The 17,508-nt window shown below is 41.6% G+C and overlaps 1 protein-coding gene across 1 annotated transcript; it reads left to right on the top strand.

The window, feature by feature from the left end:
* The first annotated feature begins 702 nt into the window (after positions 1 to 702).
* Positions 703 to 17,109, top strand: PLAC8L1 (PLAC8 like 1). Its single transcript, XM_039836451.1, has 4 exons — positions 703 to 1,589; positions 5,049 to 5,185; positions 14,674 to 14,810; positions 15,938 to 17,109. The coding sequence occupies exons 1-4, from the start codon at positions 1,468 to 1,470 to the stop codon at positions 16,076 to 16,078; spliced, it is 537 nt and encodes a 178-aa protein (XP_039692385.1). The 5' UTR covers positions 703 to 1,467; the 3' UTR covers positions 16,079 to 17,109.
* Positions 17,110 to 17,508: the final 399 nt, after the last annotated feature.

Genomic DNA, 17,508 nt, shown 5'->3' with positions numbered 1-17,508 from the left:
ATGTTGGGGACTATGCAAAATAGTGATTTTTCTAATGCTATCTTTTCTTTTTCATAAATAGCGGTCATTCTTTTTAAAAGAAGAACGTTCTTTTTTATTCTTTCTCTTTTTCTTTGAATTTTTAGGTGAGGGAGCTGTGTGCCGTGTGGTTTAGTCACTTCATACAATAGATGTTTGATTAGAAAAGTTGGGTAATGAAAATTTAAAATGTGGAATCAGCTTACATGTACAATGGTTGTTCAGCTCTTCAAAGGATCTTATTGTAAATCTTTTTTTGCAAAGCAAGTAATCACCTCTTAATTTTTGTTATTCTTATAAAGTTGAATTTTCACTTGTAGCACATTCATTCACCACATTCAGCGCTTATTGTGTTTCAAACACAGCGTTAAGCACGTGGAATAGAGCGGTAAGCCAAGGAACAGGGCCGTCCAAGGACGCGGTCTTCCCATTAGGAAGATGGTGAGAGTTGCCCAGACCCAGCGAGCGAAGGCAATTACAAAGCTGTATCTGAAGAACCTTGTGAGAAGTATTATGTAGGCTTTTGCTAACAACCCTGCTCAAGAAAATGCTTTGAAGTACAGAACCGTAACCATTCATGCTCTATGGGTCTGATGAGAAGACTATGTAGTATATAGTTGGCAATTTCCTCCTGTCGTCTTTTTAATATTGAATTATGATTGCAGACCCCTCCCCTCAGTGTGTGTGTGTGTTTCTCAAAGGACATTTTCCCAGTTTCTGGGATCCACACATCCAAAATGCATGTCCTAGAGGCCTATCTCAGGTGCTCCTAAGACCCTGAAGATTCGGAGTGGTGGGGAGGCGATCGCCGGCCTAGCCCTGAGTTGTTCACCAGGCTCCGTTTGGGCTGGGTAGGAAGCAGCAGCACCACTTTTCCTAGCATGATCAGTGAAGTGCCTGCAAGAGTAGGAGATTTCTGTAAGTTCTCAAAAGCCTTATTAAAGGCTTGGGACAACTTAGCAGAGCTCAAACTTTAGGAGATGGATATCTGGGCTGAAAGTTACCCCCTGTCCTTGCTTTCAGGTTAGTCACGGGGCTCTTCTTGCTGAATTGGACCAGGAGTCCAGGGGATGCTGAGAGGCCCCTGCTGCTTCTCACCTCCACTACATGGCAGAAATCCGTAGGCTGAGTCTTTTAAGGAAAGGTTAAATGACACTTAGCTAGATAAATGTTTATTAGAAGTATCTCTCAAAGGAAAGGGATTTTCCACCAAAGATAAGTTTTGCTTTTAAACTTAGACTATATCTCCCTTCAGATGAGTAAGACGGACATGCACACGGGGAATAAGTTGTCTGTCAGTTACACTGCTGTGATGTCAGGTTCCAGAATATCAAGGCAACATTCTTTAGAAGCGCCTTTTCACTTTGGGTTGAACCTAAGTTTAGAATCGGTCAGCTTATCGTCAAAGGGAAAAGAAAGGAAGGCCTGAATGACAAGAAAATACCTGTCATGAGTTGGTTTGGAAATTACTTCTCTAGGTTTCCTGAGGATGTTTCCTTACTCAATATACACTCTCCTCTGTTGCTTTCACTCATATCATCTGAAGATGAACATTTTATTTCCAGCTTGAGGTAGGGAGTAGGGTGAATTTTCACTCCTCACCCCCAGCTTTGGCTCTTTGGTCGGACTATTGGATCAATCTCTTCTTATAAGGGGCCAAGGAAAAGAAAGATGGGCTTGGGGAGAAAGTAGTTGCAATCATCTGCCATGTGCACTTGAAAAGGGGGCAACTGATTAGTTCCTTCTGGCCTTCTGAAAAGAGAAGGGCTGGCTTGGGTGAAAAGATGTCTCTTTATTCTTAAAATGTTGAACCCTGACCAAGTGAAACTATTTCCGATGGCTGCCAGTAATTTCTACTCTTTTGAAATAAAAACTCAAGGGTTTTGGCTTCAGTTTAGAGTATGAAATAATCAAGGAGACCTGAGTGGAAAGCAGAATGAACTCTTAGTACTGTAAGTTTCAGTAAAGAAGAGAGTGACGTGAATCCTTCCCCGCTTCCCCCACCCACTGACTGAAGCAACAGGCATGTGGGGACATTCACTGGGGGAGTCTGCTTAGCTGCTAGGAGAAGAATAGAATGAAGTCAGAGGAGGAGGGTGTGTATCTAATGTATGTCCTAGCACTGTTACTCGGTAGGAGCAGATAACTAGAATGATTGGGATCAGCCTCTTGCCTCCCACCCGCAGAAGCCTCCCTCTGCCTATCAAGGTGACCCGACCTCCTGGTTTGCCCGAGACTCCTGATTTTAGCACTAAGAGTTCTCCATCCTAGGAAAACCCATAGTCCTGGGCAAATTGAGATGATTGGTCACCTTGATTGAATTTTAAGGTATTTGGGTATCACATATGACAGCTGAGAAACTGTCCCAGATCCATCCTTCCTTCCTTCCTTCCTTCCTTCCTTCCTTCCTTCTTCCTTCCTTCCTTCCTTCCTTCCTTCCTTCTCCACTCCTCCCTTCCTCCCTTCCTCCCTTCTTTCCTTTTGTTTCTGTGGCATGTGCAGCATCTTTAAGCTACAATAATAATAGCTGCCATTGATTGCATGCCTACCATGTGCCAAGTACATGATCTTGTTTAATCCTCCTGGCAACCACGGAAGTAGAATATTTTAAATCCAATTTTATGCAAGAGGAGACCAGACTTGAGGGCTATGACAAGTTGTGTTTCCCAAGGTCAGCCAACTAGAATGCAACAGAGCCACATTTGGACATTACCGTGCCTGGATCTAGAATCTGACCTTTTCCCACTCATTAAAGCATTCGATGGGACATGGACAGCTGCTCTGATTTAGAAAAGCTTTGTCACCATCAGTTTACCCACTGTTTTTAAACTCCTTCTTAATGGCGCTATAAGGTTCTCTGGGATAATAGAGCTAAAAGCTGTGCAGGAAGCTACAGTAGCTATTTTAGTCTGATCCCTGTAGCAGATCCTGAATAATTATTTGGTTCTTAAAGGAACTACTGAGTGCCTGGCAGATAGAAAGTACTATGCTTGTTATTTTAATTATGACACATGAGCTATCATCTTGAACTAAAATGTTTTAGCCAATGCTTGTCAGTTCAAACGTTGTAATATAAAAATCACCAAAGATTCAGGGTATGAAGGAAAGAAACTCAATGATGTACTTCCTGAGTTCAAAATTAGGTAAAATACACACAAAACAACTTTTATTTCCAGTAAGGAAAAGCTATCCTCTTAGTTATTTGATTTGGATTAGATAAGGGACAGGCTTTCTCGCCATAATAAAAGGTGTTATGCACATAATGCTGAGATAGAAGCAGAAAATTCTATTCTAGGGCTGCAAACTGTAAATGGTTTATTTCAGGGGAAAATTGAATCCTGGGGCTCAGCCCTAAGAAATTCCTCTGCTGAAGTTGGAGATAATTGGAAGCTCTTAGTATAATGACGGAAGCGTCAATTTATAGGCATCGCATTGAGAGGTAAATCCTCTGATTGTGGGGAAGGATGCAGGAAGCTTTTAGGCGATTCTCTGCTTTTATTTCATCAATTCACACCTGAGAGTTGTGTCTTTACTAGAGAAGGTACCACAGTTAAGGCTACATAATTTATAGATAGACTTGAGGACTCAAATATAACGGAAGAGACATGGCAATTCAGTTTGATCCCGTTCAACAACTACGTGCACCCACTAGGTTTTAAGGTGGTAGGCTGGATTCTGAGGGTGCGGGGGAGAAGCAGCATGTGCCCCCGACCTCAAGGAGTTCTCATGGAACTAGAGGAGACGAGATATATGTAAAGGTATTTTCTTCTGGGCCAGTTTGAAATTCTCATAGGAGTCTTAGTCTGCTTGGGCCGCCATAGCAGAATGCCATAGACTGGGTGGCTTGAAGAACAGAAATTTATTTTCTCACAGTTCTGGAGTCTGTAAGTCCAAGACCAGGGTGCCGCACGGTCCGGTTATGGTGCGGCCTCTCTTCCCGGTTTGCAGCCTTCTCGCTGTGTGTTCACATGGCCTTTCCATTTCTCGTAAGGCCAGCAATTCTGTTGGATCGGGATCCCACCTCCATTTCTCATTTAACCTTAATTATCTCCTAAAAGCCCTGTCTACAAATAGTCACACTGAGGGCTGGCTTCAGCTTAAGAATTTGAGGGATACAATTCAGTCCATGGCAATAAGCCCTCACCCGCTTTATAACGAATGTATTAAAATGTACTCACACCATACATTATATCCGTTTTTCTTTTTGCTGTACAATAAGTGAAAGGATTTTCATAATTTTGCTTTTGACATTTGGCTGTGAGTCATTTATGATTGGCTGCTGCAGTCATTCATACTTGGGATTTTTTTTTTAAATGAGAGAATTATAAATTGTTTTCAAATGTAATACGATATTTGTGAATTCTAAATTTGACAATTCACGAGATTGACATAATTTAGATTTTTGTGTTTAATTGAGCATTAACTAACTAATTTGTATTTTTGCGGATTGTATATTTTGGAGCCGATACCTTATTCCGGGTCTGTAATGCCTAATGGATAAGAGAGCTGGGCATGTTTCATAGCTGCACTTTGCACTTCTAGACAGGTAGCTCCCCACCCTAACCTCTCTTCCAACGTTTGGTGCAGCATCTCCAGCTGTTTGCTGGGCCTCCTCCTGATGTTTCACTGGCAGTTTCGACTGGCTGCGTTCCAAGCATCCTCTTCCCATGCAGCCTGCCTCCTGTTTCAGGAAATGGCATGCTGGGGTTTGAACTGAGGCCTCTTGCTTCCAAATTTGTGGATTTAACTATTATGAAACACTGAGAAGCACTGAGAAGTAGAAGGGACATTGAGTTTGAGTGACAGGATTTGGAATAATAATGTCGTTAATAGTGATGGGGCAAAAAGTCAGAGAAGGTAGGATGAAGAAGGAGGGAGGGAGATGGTGAGGGCAGTTTGGGTCATGAATTAAGAGCCGCCTGGCATCACTGGGTTGCTATCTCCTCTTTATCACTCTGTCTTGGCTAAATGATTGTCTTTCTGAACCATCTTCTTTGTTTTTAAGTAAATCACCATCCTTGACTCTCCAGGAGCCATGAGCCAGCCCAGGCTGTGGTGAAGCAGCCTGTCTGGGGAGCCAGTGGCAGGACCACAGTCACGACGATTGTCCAGACTGGCGGGGACTGGAGCACCGGCCTCTTCAGTGTCTGCAAAGAGAGGAGAATTTGTACGTTTTCCCTCTTCATTTAAATTCTCTTTCACTATTTTCTTTCCCAAGACATCAGTGGGTGGAAAAGTGACATCAGGCACAGGGACAGAAATTAAGTGGTTTCAAAATAACTGGACTATTACTCTAGTGACTCAGATGTACTCCTTAGCAGGAAAAATCTTGCTTTTCAGAGATGTGGATGCTTTTATAGACTAAGCGGTGACTTAAAGATTTTTTTAAATGGCAAAATCCACTGTTGGCAAAGACATGAAATGGGCTCTCTCATTTGCTGCTGGTGGGAGTAGAAAAGGTACACCCTTCCCAGCAGATGGTTTAGCAATACATATGAAAAGAACCCCAAGTGTTACGTAGCTTTTGATCCAGTAATTACATGTTCAAGCATTTATTTTAAGGAAATAAATCATGTGCAATGATTTAGCAGCAACATTAAATTTCATAGTATTGGTTATTATAGCAACAATCTGGAACAACCTAAGTGCTTAACGGGGGCATCCATACAATGAATTATTATACAGCCATCAAAAGTCATGTTGTATAATAACGTTTAATGAGATGAGAAGTTGTTTTGGATACATTTTTTAAGTTAAAGAAGCAGATCGTAAAACTATGCATCTTAGACACCATTTGTGGAAATATTTAGAAAAATATCTAGAATAATACAAATACAAATGTTTACAGCGATGTGTCCAGATGGTAGGCTAATGAATAATTTTTATTTTGTTTTTGCTTATCTATCTCATTCTAGTATTCCTATGAAGAATGTGTAGTACTCTCAGAACAATAGGAGAGCTCACAAAACGAAGCCCCCTTTGTTGATTGACACCTTTGCAGACAGTGGTTCAGTTATAAAGAAGTACCAACAACCCTGTCCTCTGGCTACATGATTTTCCCCTGGGTTTGAAGGTCAAAACACATCAGTTCTATTTTTGCCTCGGGACATTCTGACCCATCTCTGGTGTCACATGTTGGTATCCCCTTCCAGGACCTAATGCTCTTGCCTTAGGGAGCAACTCGGTCGCAGGATCTTTCTCGGAGTGGGCGGTGGGGACAGGTTCATTTTGAAGGTTGAAGGGCAGTCTCTTAAGTTCAGAATCCAACTGACCGTGGATCTAGTATGTTTGAGGAATATGGCTCTCCCTACCTTTTACAGGATTATTTGGGAAGATCTGAATTTGTCCTAAAGCCTCACATGTTGGATCATTCGGAGAGCTCTGAACTGTTACATGATGTGAGTCCTCATTCTGCCGAGAGTCTTGCTGAGGGAAGAGCTTGAACAGCGTTTTCTGATGCTCTGATCATCCAGGCTTGTGCCTTCACTGTATGCTGGGGCCTCCCAGAGCAGAGACTGCCCAGCACCAGACCCTGCCTTCCATCCTTGTCCCTTTGCCCATCTGACCCTGAGCTCCGCTGTTTTTTTTTCCTGCCTCTGCTACCTGCGTGGACTTTTGACCAGACAATTATTCTGGCCAGTTGTTCTCTAATTCTCTCAGGATTCTTTCTGGTTGTCTTCCAGGTTCTCGGACTCTGGTTGTGACCCAGTACTGAGGTGCAGAGAAAGCAGATCAGCCATGTGGAGATGTGGAGACCTAGCCTCACATTGGGAGGTGGATGGTTTTCCTCTCATAGCGTGTGGTTGGGGGTTGGGGAGCCATACATGCCTTTCCAAGTAGGACAGAGCCTGGAATATAATGCAGTGATTAGGAGAATGCATTGGTATCAGATTTAGACCTTGCCTTGAATTTTAACTCTGCCATTTGACAAATTCTCTGGGTCTTTATTTTTCTATCTCTCAAACGAGGATAATAAAAGTGCCCAACTCAAGGGTGGTTGTCAGGATTAAAGCAGATAATGTATAGAATCTACTCTTAACGCTGCTTTGGAACATAACTGGATCAGAGTTTTGTTGGTTGCATGCTTTACTGGGTGGAATAGTGTCTCCTCAAAATTCACATCTACCTGGAAGCTCTGAATGTGACCTTATTTTGAACTAGGATTTTTGCAAAGTAGTCAAGTTAAAAAGAGGTTATACTGGATGAAGGTGGGCCCTAATCCAATAGCTGGCGTTCTTATAAGAAGAGGGAAATTTAGACACAAATGCATTGAAAAGAAGGCCATGTGAAGGTGGAGGCAGAGATTAGAATAATGCATCTATTAGCCAAGGAATGCTAAAGATTGCTAGCAACCACCAAAAGCTTAGAGAGAGGTGTGGAACAGACTCTTACCTCAGAGCTTCCAGAAGGAACAAGCCCTGCCAACTCATTGATTTCGGGCTTCTAGCCTCCAGAATTTTCTAGTGAGAGAATGATTTCTATTGTTTTAAGATGCCCAGTTTGTGGTATTTTGGTCTGGCAGCCCAAGGAAACTAATACACAAGCAAACATTGGATTTCATTAGAAGGCTATGGGGTAACTCGCAGAATCAAAATACCAACTAAAAACTAAGCTCAGCGGGACTAGATGCATTATCAGGAAGCTAGCTGATAGTCTGATAAACTCTAAACATGTTTATCCTGTTGTTTTCCTGTCTGAGAATTGATGTTTTAGCAGATAGAGCCCAATTTTCCTAGCTTAGGTCATGTGCCTGCTGCTTGGCAAGGCCAGGGCATTTTGAGTGACAGTTCTATCAATATTGCCCACAATATTGAAGGGATAATTTTCTAAATTTTTCTGTTGGGGTGCTGTTCTCAGGAATATCCTAGCAAATATACAACAATGTACTTAGTGAATCTTAGGTATTAATATTGTTGTTATACATTTTTATTATCTTCCAGCATGTTGAGAGCAAAGAGTATTGTCAGGAGACTTAGACTGGCTGCTGTAGAGTGATTCCCGTCCTATCCCAAGAGTACCTAAAAAGTTGGTCAAAGAAAGGACCACTTCTCACCACTCTGCTTAAACCTTGCTTTGTTGCTTAGCTCTGCTCCCCACCCCCAGCGGTGTTCGAGAGACCAACCACACTGGGTCTCCTGGGGAGTCCTCGCTTCATCTGAGAGCCCATTCTAGGGGAAGGGGAAAAGGAAAGACGTGGAGAAATATGTACAATATTCTTTACAATTGGGCATGACCCATGGAGGAGAAGCCATGAATATACAGTGCAATGATCTTGGATGTTCTGTGTTCTAATTGTTCCTTGGATGGGCTTCCATTTTGTGACTGCTCATAGTATCTCTTAGCTAATTGCCTTAGAAGGAAATTTAAAAGCAATATCACTTTGTACACTCATCTGTCCCATAATTCCCGGGACGTATGAGTGCTATGAATCCTAGCTTTCTTTCTTTCATGTTTAAAATGGCTACTTCCTCCACAAAATTTAATTTCCAGCAAATTACTGTGAAAATAGTTGTGACTAACTGGGGAACAAAAATGGAGAACTTCTTGCCGTGACTTTGTTCCATGCCAGATTCCCATCCTGGGACACCTTCTCACTAACTGTGGAGAATTATTGCTACAATTTGTCATCCATTAAGCAAAGGGTACATTATGAACAGCGATGATTTCCTTTTCTTTTTGACATTTTGCTTCTTCATTTTAGTGTAATTATATTTTTTGAACTGACTGCCTCTTCCCACCTCTGTGCTTTCATGTGAGTTCTCCCTGCCTGGAATTAGCAAACGGGTGCTTCTGTGTCCTGTGAAGGTGTGGTTGCTGGAGGCTCGGATGTGAAGGTGAAGCCAAGGTGAAGTGAGGGCTGCTAAATGGCAGAGTGGGTAAAAGGCCGGGCATTCCAGCTTTGGGAACGGTGGTGACATTGCCCCAGAGAAGGTCATGTGAAAGGTGTTACCAACATTGGTTTATAATTCAAAGTTTGCTGAGTTCCCATCTATGTGGAGACATGTGATAGGGGTTATAGACATAGTTGTGAATGAGGCAGAGAAGGTTTGTTATAGGAGGTAGACAATAAGCAAATAAATCAGTAAAATAATTGCAGTGGTGATAAAAGGAGTTATGAAAGGAGATTACAGGAGTCCAGGATGGCCTCTCCGAGGTACTGACTTAAGCTGATAGCTGAGATTGGAAAGAATCAGCCACTCAAGCAACCTTCCCTTGGAGGGCACCACGAGCACCAGGCAGTAATGAACTTGGTGTGGACTAGGAACCATCAGACGCCCAAGGTGGGTAGAATGAAGCGGGCCAGGCTTTTCTTTGGTTTCCTGGAAGAGAACGGAGGCATGAAAAGTCTTTGGGCTGGAATCCACGTCCCCGAACTCTGTCTCGGGTAGACTGTCCACACTGAAAGCAGGGTCCACTGCTGTCTTGCTCACGTCTTTGGTTTCCAGCAGAGCGCTTGGCCCGCAGAAGGTGCTTCAAAATATTTCCCAAATGACACATCGGCGCATAAATTTTAAACTGTGTTTTCACTTGATTTGTTCTTTCTCGCTCTTCATTGAAAGAGTCATAAGGTTTCAGAGTTAGGAGGGATATTGGGTCAGCTGGTCTGGCCTGTCCACTGCTTATCTAAATCCCCTCTGCAGCATGTCTGGCAAAGACTTGACATTCTTGGCTTTCTGAATATTTCCTGGGAGGAAGGCTTCTCTCCCTTGGAGCCAGCTCGGTGCTTTAAAAAAAATGATTTTGAATAGATTACCATGCACATGATGCAAAATTCAAAAGTACCTACCCTTTTGGTACATGAAAAGCAGGTATTCCATCTTTTCTCTCTCTCTCTCACTTCTCCCCAGAGGCAATCACTCTTACCTGAATCCAGATACAATCTATATGCTTGTAAAGATAAAGTTTTAAAAAATGAATGAAAATAGATGAATATTTCTTTATTTTAAAGTATCAATAATCGTTGTAAAAAAGAAAAATACACAAGGCTATAAAAGAAGCGGTATCCTGTAATCAAAGCCATCAGAGATCACCGTTGTTAATAATGTATCTATGCTTCCAGATGTTTTGCGGTGTGTGTGTGTGTATACAATTTACACAAATAGTAGAGCTGTAAATACACTGTTCTGCACATTTGTTTTAATTTGGCAATATGACTAGGTGATCAGACCATATTTGCACTTCTAGAGCTAATATTTTAAACTGCTATATAGATTCCATTTATCCAAAAAATTCCCATTGTGGATCTTTACGTGGTTTCCACACTTTTTGCTGTGTGAATATACTCGTACAGATGTCATTTTGCATGCTTGTGACTTTATCTATTGGCTAATTGTTGAGGAGTAAACCTGATGGTCAAATAGTATGTACCATTTTAAGTCTTTTTTTTTTTTTTACTCTTGATAGATGTTGCCAAACGGCTCTCAGTTTGAAGTTGTACTAATTTACACTCCCGCCCACACTGTACGTGTGCCCCATTCCTATTTTGAGCATCTCTTATTGTCAGATGATTCTGCCTTTTTGCAATAATTGATCTGAAATGTGCCTTGCTGCAATTTCCACCCACCTTTCCTACTTTTGATCTCTGGGGCTCTCCAGGCTGTGGTTTTGTGTAGGCTGCTTCTTCTTCTTCTTATAATTATTTTTATCTCAGCTGCCCTTTGAGTTAGAATGATGAATAATGAACCACATTGCATGAACCACAGTATAAGGTGGAACCCATCTCAGAGAACAGGCCAAGAATGTTTAGGCTGTGCGTGCTTACACAACCACCAGGCCTTCGAGTGTAAGAGGAAGAGGATGAATTTATGGCTCAAATCCCTTTTGAGCCTACGCACTTTAGCTCTTTAAAACAAAGCATAAATGATGGTATGCCGTACATATCATTATGCAATATTTTTGAACTCAAACTCTGTTTTAGAGATTTAACTCTGTTGGTACTTAATTGATCTTTCATTGCATTCTTAATTATTCCACAGCATGATTTATACCATCATGGTTTAGTTACACTTCCATCTATTAATGTACATTTGTTTTAGATTTTAAGCTACAAATAATACAGCAGTGGATATCCTGGCACCTGCTGCTTTGTGTGCATGTATAAGCATCACTCGAGGGTAGATCCTGATAAGTGGAATTGCGGGGCCCGGGAGAGTTTAAAAGTTTGTCGGATTCAGCCAGGTTGCTTCCCGAGTGCAGGACCAGTTCGCACTACTATCAGTGCATGGAGCACCTGCTTCTCCAAGGTTCCCCACAATGTTTGATATTTAAAAACTTAAGAAAAATTTGCCATTCTTATGGGTGATATATGATTTCCGACAGTCTTATTATGCATTTCCGTGATTACTAACAGCACTGAGCAACTTTTCATGTTTGATATTGGCCCTTTGTATTTTCTCTTTGGTGAAAGCCCTGCCTGTGTCCTATGCCTGTTTTCTTCTTTTGTTTAATCCTTTATATATTGATTTGTAGGAATTCTCGGTATATTCTGGATACTTACCCTTGGCCTGTGATATATATTGGAAAATTTTCTTCTAGAGACTCTTCAAGACAAAGAATTCCATCATCCCACCCTTACGCATTCTTGAGGTGTGAGTAGACTGTGCTCCATCACGGTACAGGCCACTAATGCCTGACACAAAGGATCTTTCCTGAAGCAGTTCCATGATTTAAGACTGTCCCACAGGAATAAATATAAAGTATTAGTAGTGAGGGTACTGTTTCGAAGCATACAAACCCACAACCTTTGTGGCATACTAGATAAATGCATAAAACATAAGGACATATGGACATACGTGTTGTATGTAGTAGTTAAGACTTTGGGGCCAGACTACGTGAGCTCAAGTCTGGCCTCCGCCCCTCCTAACAAATGTATGAACTTGGGGGAATTACCTTAAACTCTCCAGGTATCAGTTTTCTCATCTGTAAAATAGGCATAAGAAGAGTATAATTTTATAGGATTATGGTGTGAATTAAATGAGTTAATGCAAAGTATTTTTAGCAGTGCTTGGCACAGGGTTAAATTTGTATGAATGTTAGCTATTACATAATAAAAGTTTGGCTTTCATAGTTTTTTTTTTTTTAAATCATTTCTGATTTCCAGCCCTAGGGAATTGAATGGTCATATGAAGAAAAATATTAAAAACAACAATGTGTTTTTAAAAAAGCGCACAAATCATAAAAATAAGTACAGGAGTTCCGATGCACAAAACGGCTTCTCTACAATGTGCTTACTGAGGATGGCGAGTGTTTCCTTTGCTCGTTAAAGTGGTGCAGCTTTGGCAGTTGTGTAAACACAATTTATTACTCACTTAGTGTGCCAGCTTTATAATTCTGCAAGTTTTTATACTTTTTTTATTTGCAGGGACTTTTACACTATTTCATAATCCATGCATAAAGCGAGATTTGATTGACTTTTGTGTGTCATGATTTCAAAGTCCCCTAATTTAAGATTGCATGCAGTGTGACCACTCTGAACTCGCTGTAAGTTTACTGGACCACTTGCTGTCCCTGAGCTGTTTCTACCAGTTGTCAGTGCTGGATGGGGTCTGCCAATTTCACTGGAAGTAATGATTTTTTAAAAAAAATGTGGAGTGAAACATCCTAGAAACAACTCAAGGCTGTATACAGAGTTCGTTTTCAGCCACCTGAATCTTATAGTATGTGATTTAGCGATTATTTTAAGATTCCTGAATGGATGAAATCGATGTTCTGTTCCTTGTAGATAAGCTGTTCCTTGTCTTACCACACACCCCTCCCCAAATAGCCCCAGTCCTCATGGCTTTTGTGCATGTGCCACCTCACCCCTTATGTGACACTGGAGAAGTCCAGAGTCCTGGAACAGCCCTTGGAAGTTATGAGATAAAACAGCATTCCTATCTTTATGCTTCTTGCTTATTGAATTTGGGAGTGGGACTTTGCACTGCTCATAGTGAGGATGTGGGAGGGAGGGATAGGTAGGCAGACAGGCCTTTGACAGGAAGTTCTTCTAGTATGCTAGTGACATGATATGTGAGCCTTTGTATCTGGTGCACTAAAAGGCTATGATCGCTACCATTTCACCCTCATGAATATGGCTAAAATAAAGGCTGACAATAGCAAATGTTGGTGAGGATGTGGGATAACGGATTCTCACACGTTGCTGGTGGGAGTGTTAAATGGTGTAAATACTTTGGAGAACTGTTTATTAGTTTCTCAAACAAGTTAAACATAAATCTACCCTATGACCTAGCAATTCCATTTCCAGGAATCCAAGTGAAATGAAGATGTATGTCCACATAAAGACTTGTATATGAACGTTCATAGTACTTGTTTATAATAGCAAAAATCGGAATAATCGGTGAGAGAACGGATAAACGATAAAAAAAAACAAACTACAGATTCACAAAACGTAGATGAATCTCAAGAAACACGATGTCGAACAAAAGAAGACAATTACAAATGTAAACATGATTCCATTTATACAAAGTCTGAGAAGAGGTAAAATTCATCTATGGGCATAGAAATCGGAGTAATGGTTGCCTGTGGAGTGGGGGTGGGAAGATGCGTGGGGCCATCCCAGGCCGAGGGCAGTGTTCCACACGTTTGGTTACTTGGCGGAATATGATTGTCAAACTCATCTAACTGAACATTTGTGATCTGTGCATTTTCTTGTATTTAATTATCCCTCAGTAATGTATTTATCTAATATATTTTTAAAGGTTATTATTAGCTCCCCCCCTGCCACTGTTTCATAGTCCTAATTATTTGTATTCATCTAGGTTGTCATCTTTCTCAGTGTTAGATGACATAATATATTAATTGTATATCAGGAGTTTTTAACCTGTAGTCCGTTGATAGTTTTCAATGATCCTTGAACCCGTGAAATTGAATGTACAATTTTGCATGTCTGTGTACATGTATTCTTCCTTTTCCTTGAGGAGCGAGTACATAGGTATCATCATATTCTTCAGAGGGTCTGTAACTCAAAACATTTAAAACAGAACTTCTGTGTTAGTTGGTTCATGCAGAATGTGTAGGAAACAGTATCAGTAGTTAAAGATAAGTGAATGAATAAATGACAAACTGTTTCCAGTTGATGTTCAAGGAACCAAGCCTCTAATGGTTTACAGATTAAAACTGGCAGGTGTCAGTGGCTCCATTAAACTAGCAAAAATTAGAGTAACCTTCTGGCCTGAGAAATAGAATAAAGTTCTGATAAGAACAGCAGGCAGAATCAGTATACCATAAAAGCTTTCAATCACATTTACAGGAAAAATTGCCTGTTATTGAAAAGTATCATATACTATGTCTATTTTAAATACTGAAATTAGATCGATGAACATAATAGAAGCAGCAGTTATGATCTAGTTGTAAAAAAAAAATATTTCATGCTTTCTCTTGACAAGAAGAAACAATCATCATAGTGAATGCTAACTGAATTGTATCAGGTTCAGCTTTGCCGGTGTACAACAAGAGAAGACAATTTCGATGTGGCTCAGTTATGGCAATTTTCATACACTGAGTCTTGAGAGTTGGTTATTCATTCTTAATCCCTGATTGCAGGGAGACAAAGCAGCATTAAATTGATGGCACAGGGTTATAAATGCTCTTTGAGTTGGGAATTTGCTCCGAGAAACTTCTGAGAAACTTGGCTTTCTTTTATGTGGTTATCGACAGGTTTCTGTGGTCTCTTTTGTCCGATATGTCTTGAGTGTGACATCGCCAGGCATTATGGAGAGTGTTTTTGTTGGCCATTGTTACCTGGGTCCACCTTTGCGCTGAGAATTGGCACCAGAGAGAGACATAACATACGGGTAAGTGTGTTTGAATGTATATGTGAACCCGGATCTATATGAGAACCTGGATGCCATTCAAACCTGTGCTCCTCGGCCTCCCCCCCCCCAAAAAAGTCTGGGTGAGGCTGTTTAAAAACACCATGCTTAGTGGAAGACTTTGGTAAAAGAAAAGCAAGAAATTTCTGATGTCATTCTTTATTAGTAGGATGTATGTTAACCAAAATGTCACATCATGAAGGGTATTTCCAGGGGTGACCTATTTATAATGCAGATTATTGGTCAGTGGGCCACTTCTGTTTTGCTGCATCAAGAGGAGAAGACAGAATTACATCAGATTTGGAGGATATATTTGGGATGGTCTGACTTAAAATGTAGCCTATGTGGCATATGCAGAATTCACTTTAGGGGTTCCCTGGGGACTCTTCAAAGAGCCAGACAGTCGATTTCCAGTGCAGCCGAGACTGAGGTATAATGAGAGATGGAGGACAGACAGGTCATACATATTAAGATGTGGATGGTTTTTTTTAAAAAAGCATCTCTTGATATATTCATATGAAATGATCCCTAAAATGTATTTTTAAGTGAAAAAAGAAAAAAACCAGCAAGGCATAGAAGTATGCAGCTATTTGCATAAAAAAACCGTATATGTACATCCTAGCATAGACAGAGAATTTATGTGGAAGTGTAGATAAGAAACTGCCAACAATGGTTGCCCCCGGAAGGGTAACTGGGTGGCTGGGGACAGCTGTAGAAGGGATTTACTATTTACTTCCTATCCCTTCTTACTGTGGGAATTTTGGACCGTGAGCCTTTATTACCATTTCAAAGACATAAATAAAATACTTCTAATTACTGAGTCCTAAGAGAGAAAAAGATGTTGACAGAGAAATCAGTAGTTTCAATTATGAAGCCTATATCAAACGCCCAAAAGACAGGTCTCTGAATCGCAAGGACCGATTAGCTGATGAGCAGCTTGGCCCTTGGGTAACCCAGTGGAGCTGTGTCCTGGGGCACTGACTTAGGGGAGCCGGTGGGTCTTGGAAACAGTGCATGGGGTCGGCCATCAGGTGGAACTGCAGGGGGCTCTGGGTAACGGAAACAAGCCTCTGTGCTTGCAGCAGAACAGACACGGGCTGTCCCCCTAGGGCACACTGTGTGAGGACTGGCTGGCGGTGCACTGCTGTTGGCCTTTTTCCATCTGTCAGGTGGCCCGGGAACTAAAGATGAGGACCTCCCGACTCTATGAAATCTCAGCAGCCCCTTCCACTAAGGATACCTTTGTCTGACAGAGCAAGAAAGCTCCTTCTCCCTCCCCCTCGCCCTGCCCTCAAACCCCTCTTAGTAAAGAGATTGTTATAAATTTTCACTGAAGCAGTATGGAAATAAATGATTCCCCCACTGCTGTCTTTACTGTTGTTCTTTCTTTCCTCATTCCCCCCGATGCAGACTCTTATTTGTCTGGATTTGTTGTGCCAGCCCAACCATACCAGGCAGGTTCTAGAGGTGAGTTTTGTGCCCTCCATCCGCCTGCCTGGAGTTTTGGAAGGCTGCGTTTTTCACCCTCTTCCTACTGCCATCCTTTCATGAGGGATGTCTGGGAAGCTGGAAGAATTAATATATGGCTTTCTTAAGCTAAGCCCCTTTTTCCAAAGTACTGGTGATGGTGCAGGAGATGGTTCATTTTAGTTAGCACCTGGACAGGGCACAGAAATACAGAGGCACTGTCCTTCCCTTCTCCTGACTCCCTCAGTCCTGACTGTGTAAAGGAGAAAGTCTCAGGTCACAGCTAATCTTGAACACCTCTCTAGCACTTGCAAATCCCTTGGGTAAGCAACTGTTGTGGGTTGAGATGAATTGTGTCTCTCCCCAACACCACTCCCCTCCTTCCCAAAGATACGTTAAAGTCCTAACTGTGGTATCTGTGAATGTGACATTATTTGGAAATAGGGTCTTGTAGTAATCAAGTTAGGGTGAAGTCATTAGGTGAGCCCTAATCCAATATGGCTGCTGTCCTTACGAGAAGAGACTTAGAGACACAGAAGGAAGACAGCCATGTGACGACGGAGCTTAGAATGATGCCGCGGCAAGCCAAGGGATGCTTGGGGCTACCGGAAGCTGGAAGAGGCAGGGGAGAATCCTCCCTTAGAGGTTTTGGAGGAAGCGTCGCCCTGCCAACATCTTAATTTTGGATTCTAGCCTCCAGAGAACCGTGAGAGAATGCTTCCGTTGCTTTAAGCCGCCCAGTTTGTGGTACTTGGTTACTGCAGCCCTGAGAAGCGAAAACACCAACCATCTATGTGTGACTAGAATACTTTCGTTTTTGTTCGGGCCGCGGCACAGAACAGTGCTGAGGAGCTTGGGTCGTGAAGCCTGAAATGCCTCCTTCACTTACTGATCGTGTAACTGTAGGCAAATTTGCTAATCCCTCTGTGCCTCAGTTTCCTCATCTGTAAAATGAGAGTTCCGACCTCGTAGAGCTGTGAGGATTCGAACAAGTGAGACACTTAGTACAGTGCTTGGCAAGTAGCCAGGGCTCAGTACATGTGAGCTGTTATTACTGTGTAATCTACTGCTACTTTACAGCCATAGCACTTTATACTGATTTTCCATTTACAGTCGGGATACAAAGTATTCAATTAAGTTTTAGATTAAAATGGAGTCGGTTAAAAATAAGGATATTAAGTAAATAATAATATAGATGGTTGGTGGATATGGC

This window comes from Pteropus medius, unplaced genomic scaffold (assembly GCF_902729225.1).
Source record: "Pteropus medius unplaced genomic scaffold, Ma_sr-lr_union100, whole genome shotgun sequence".
Classification (NCBI taxonomy): domain Eukaryota; kingdom Metazoa; phylum Chordata; class Mammalia; order Chiroptera; family Pteropodidae; genus Pteropus; species Pteropus medius.
This window is presented reverse-complemented; position numbering and strand designations above follow the sequence as displayed.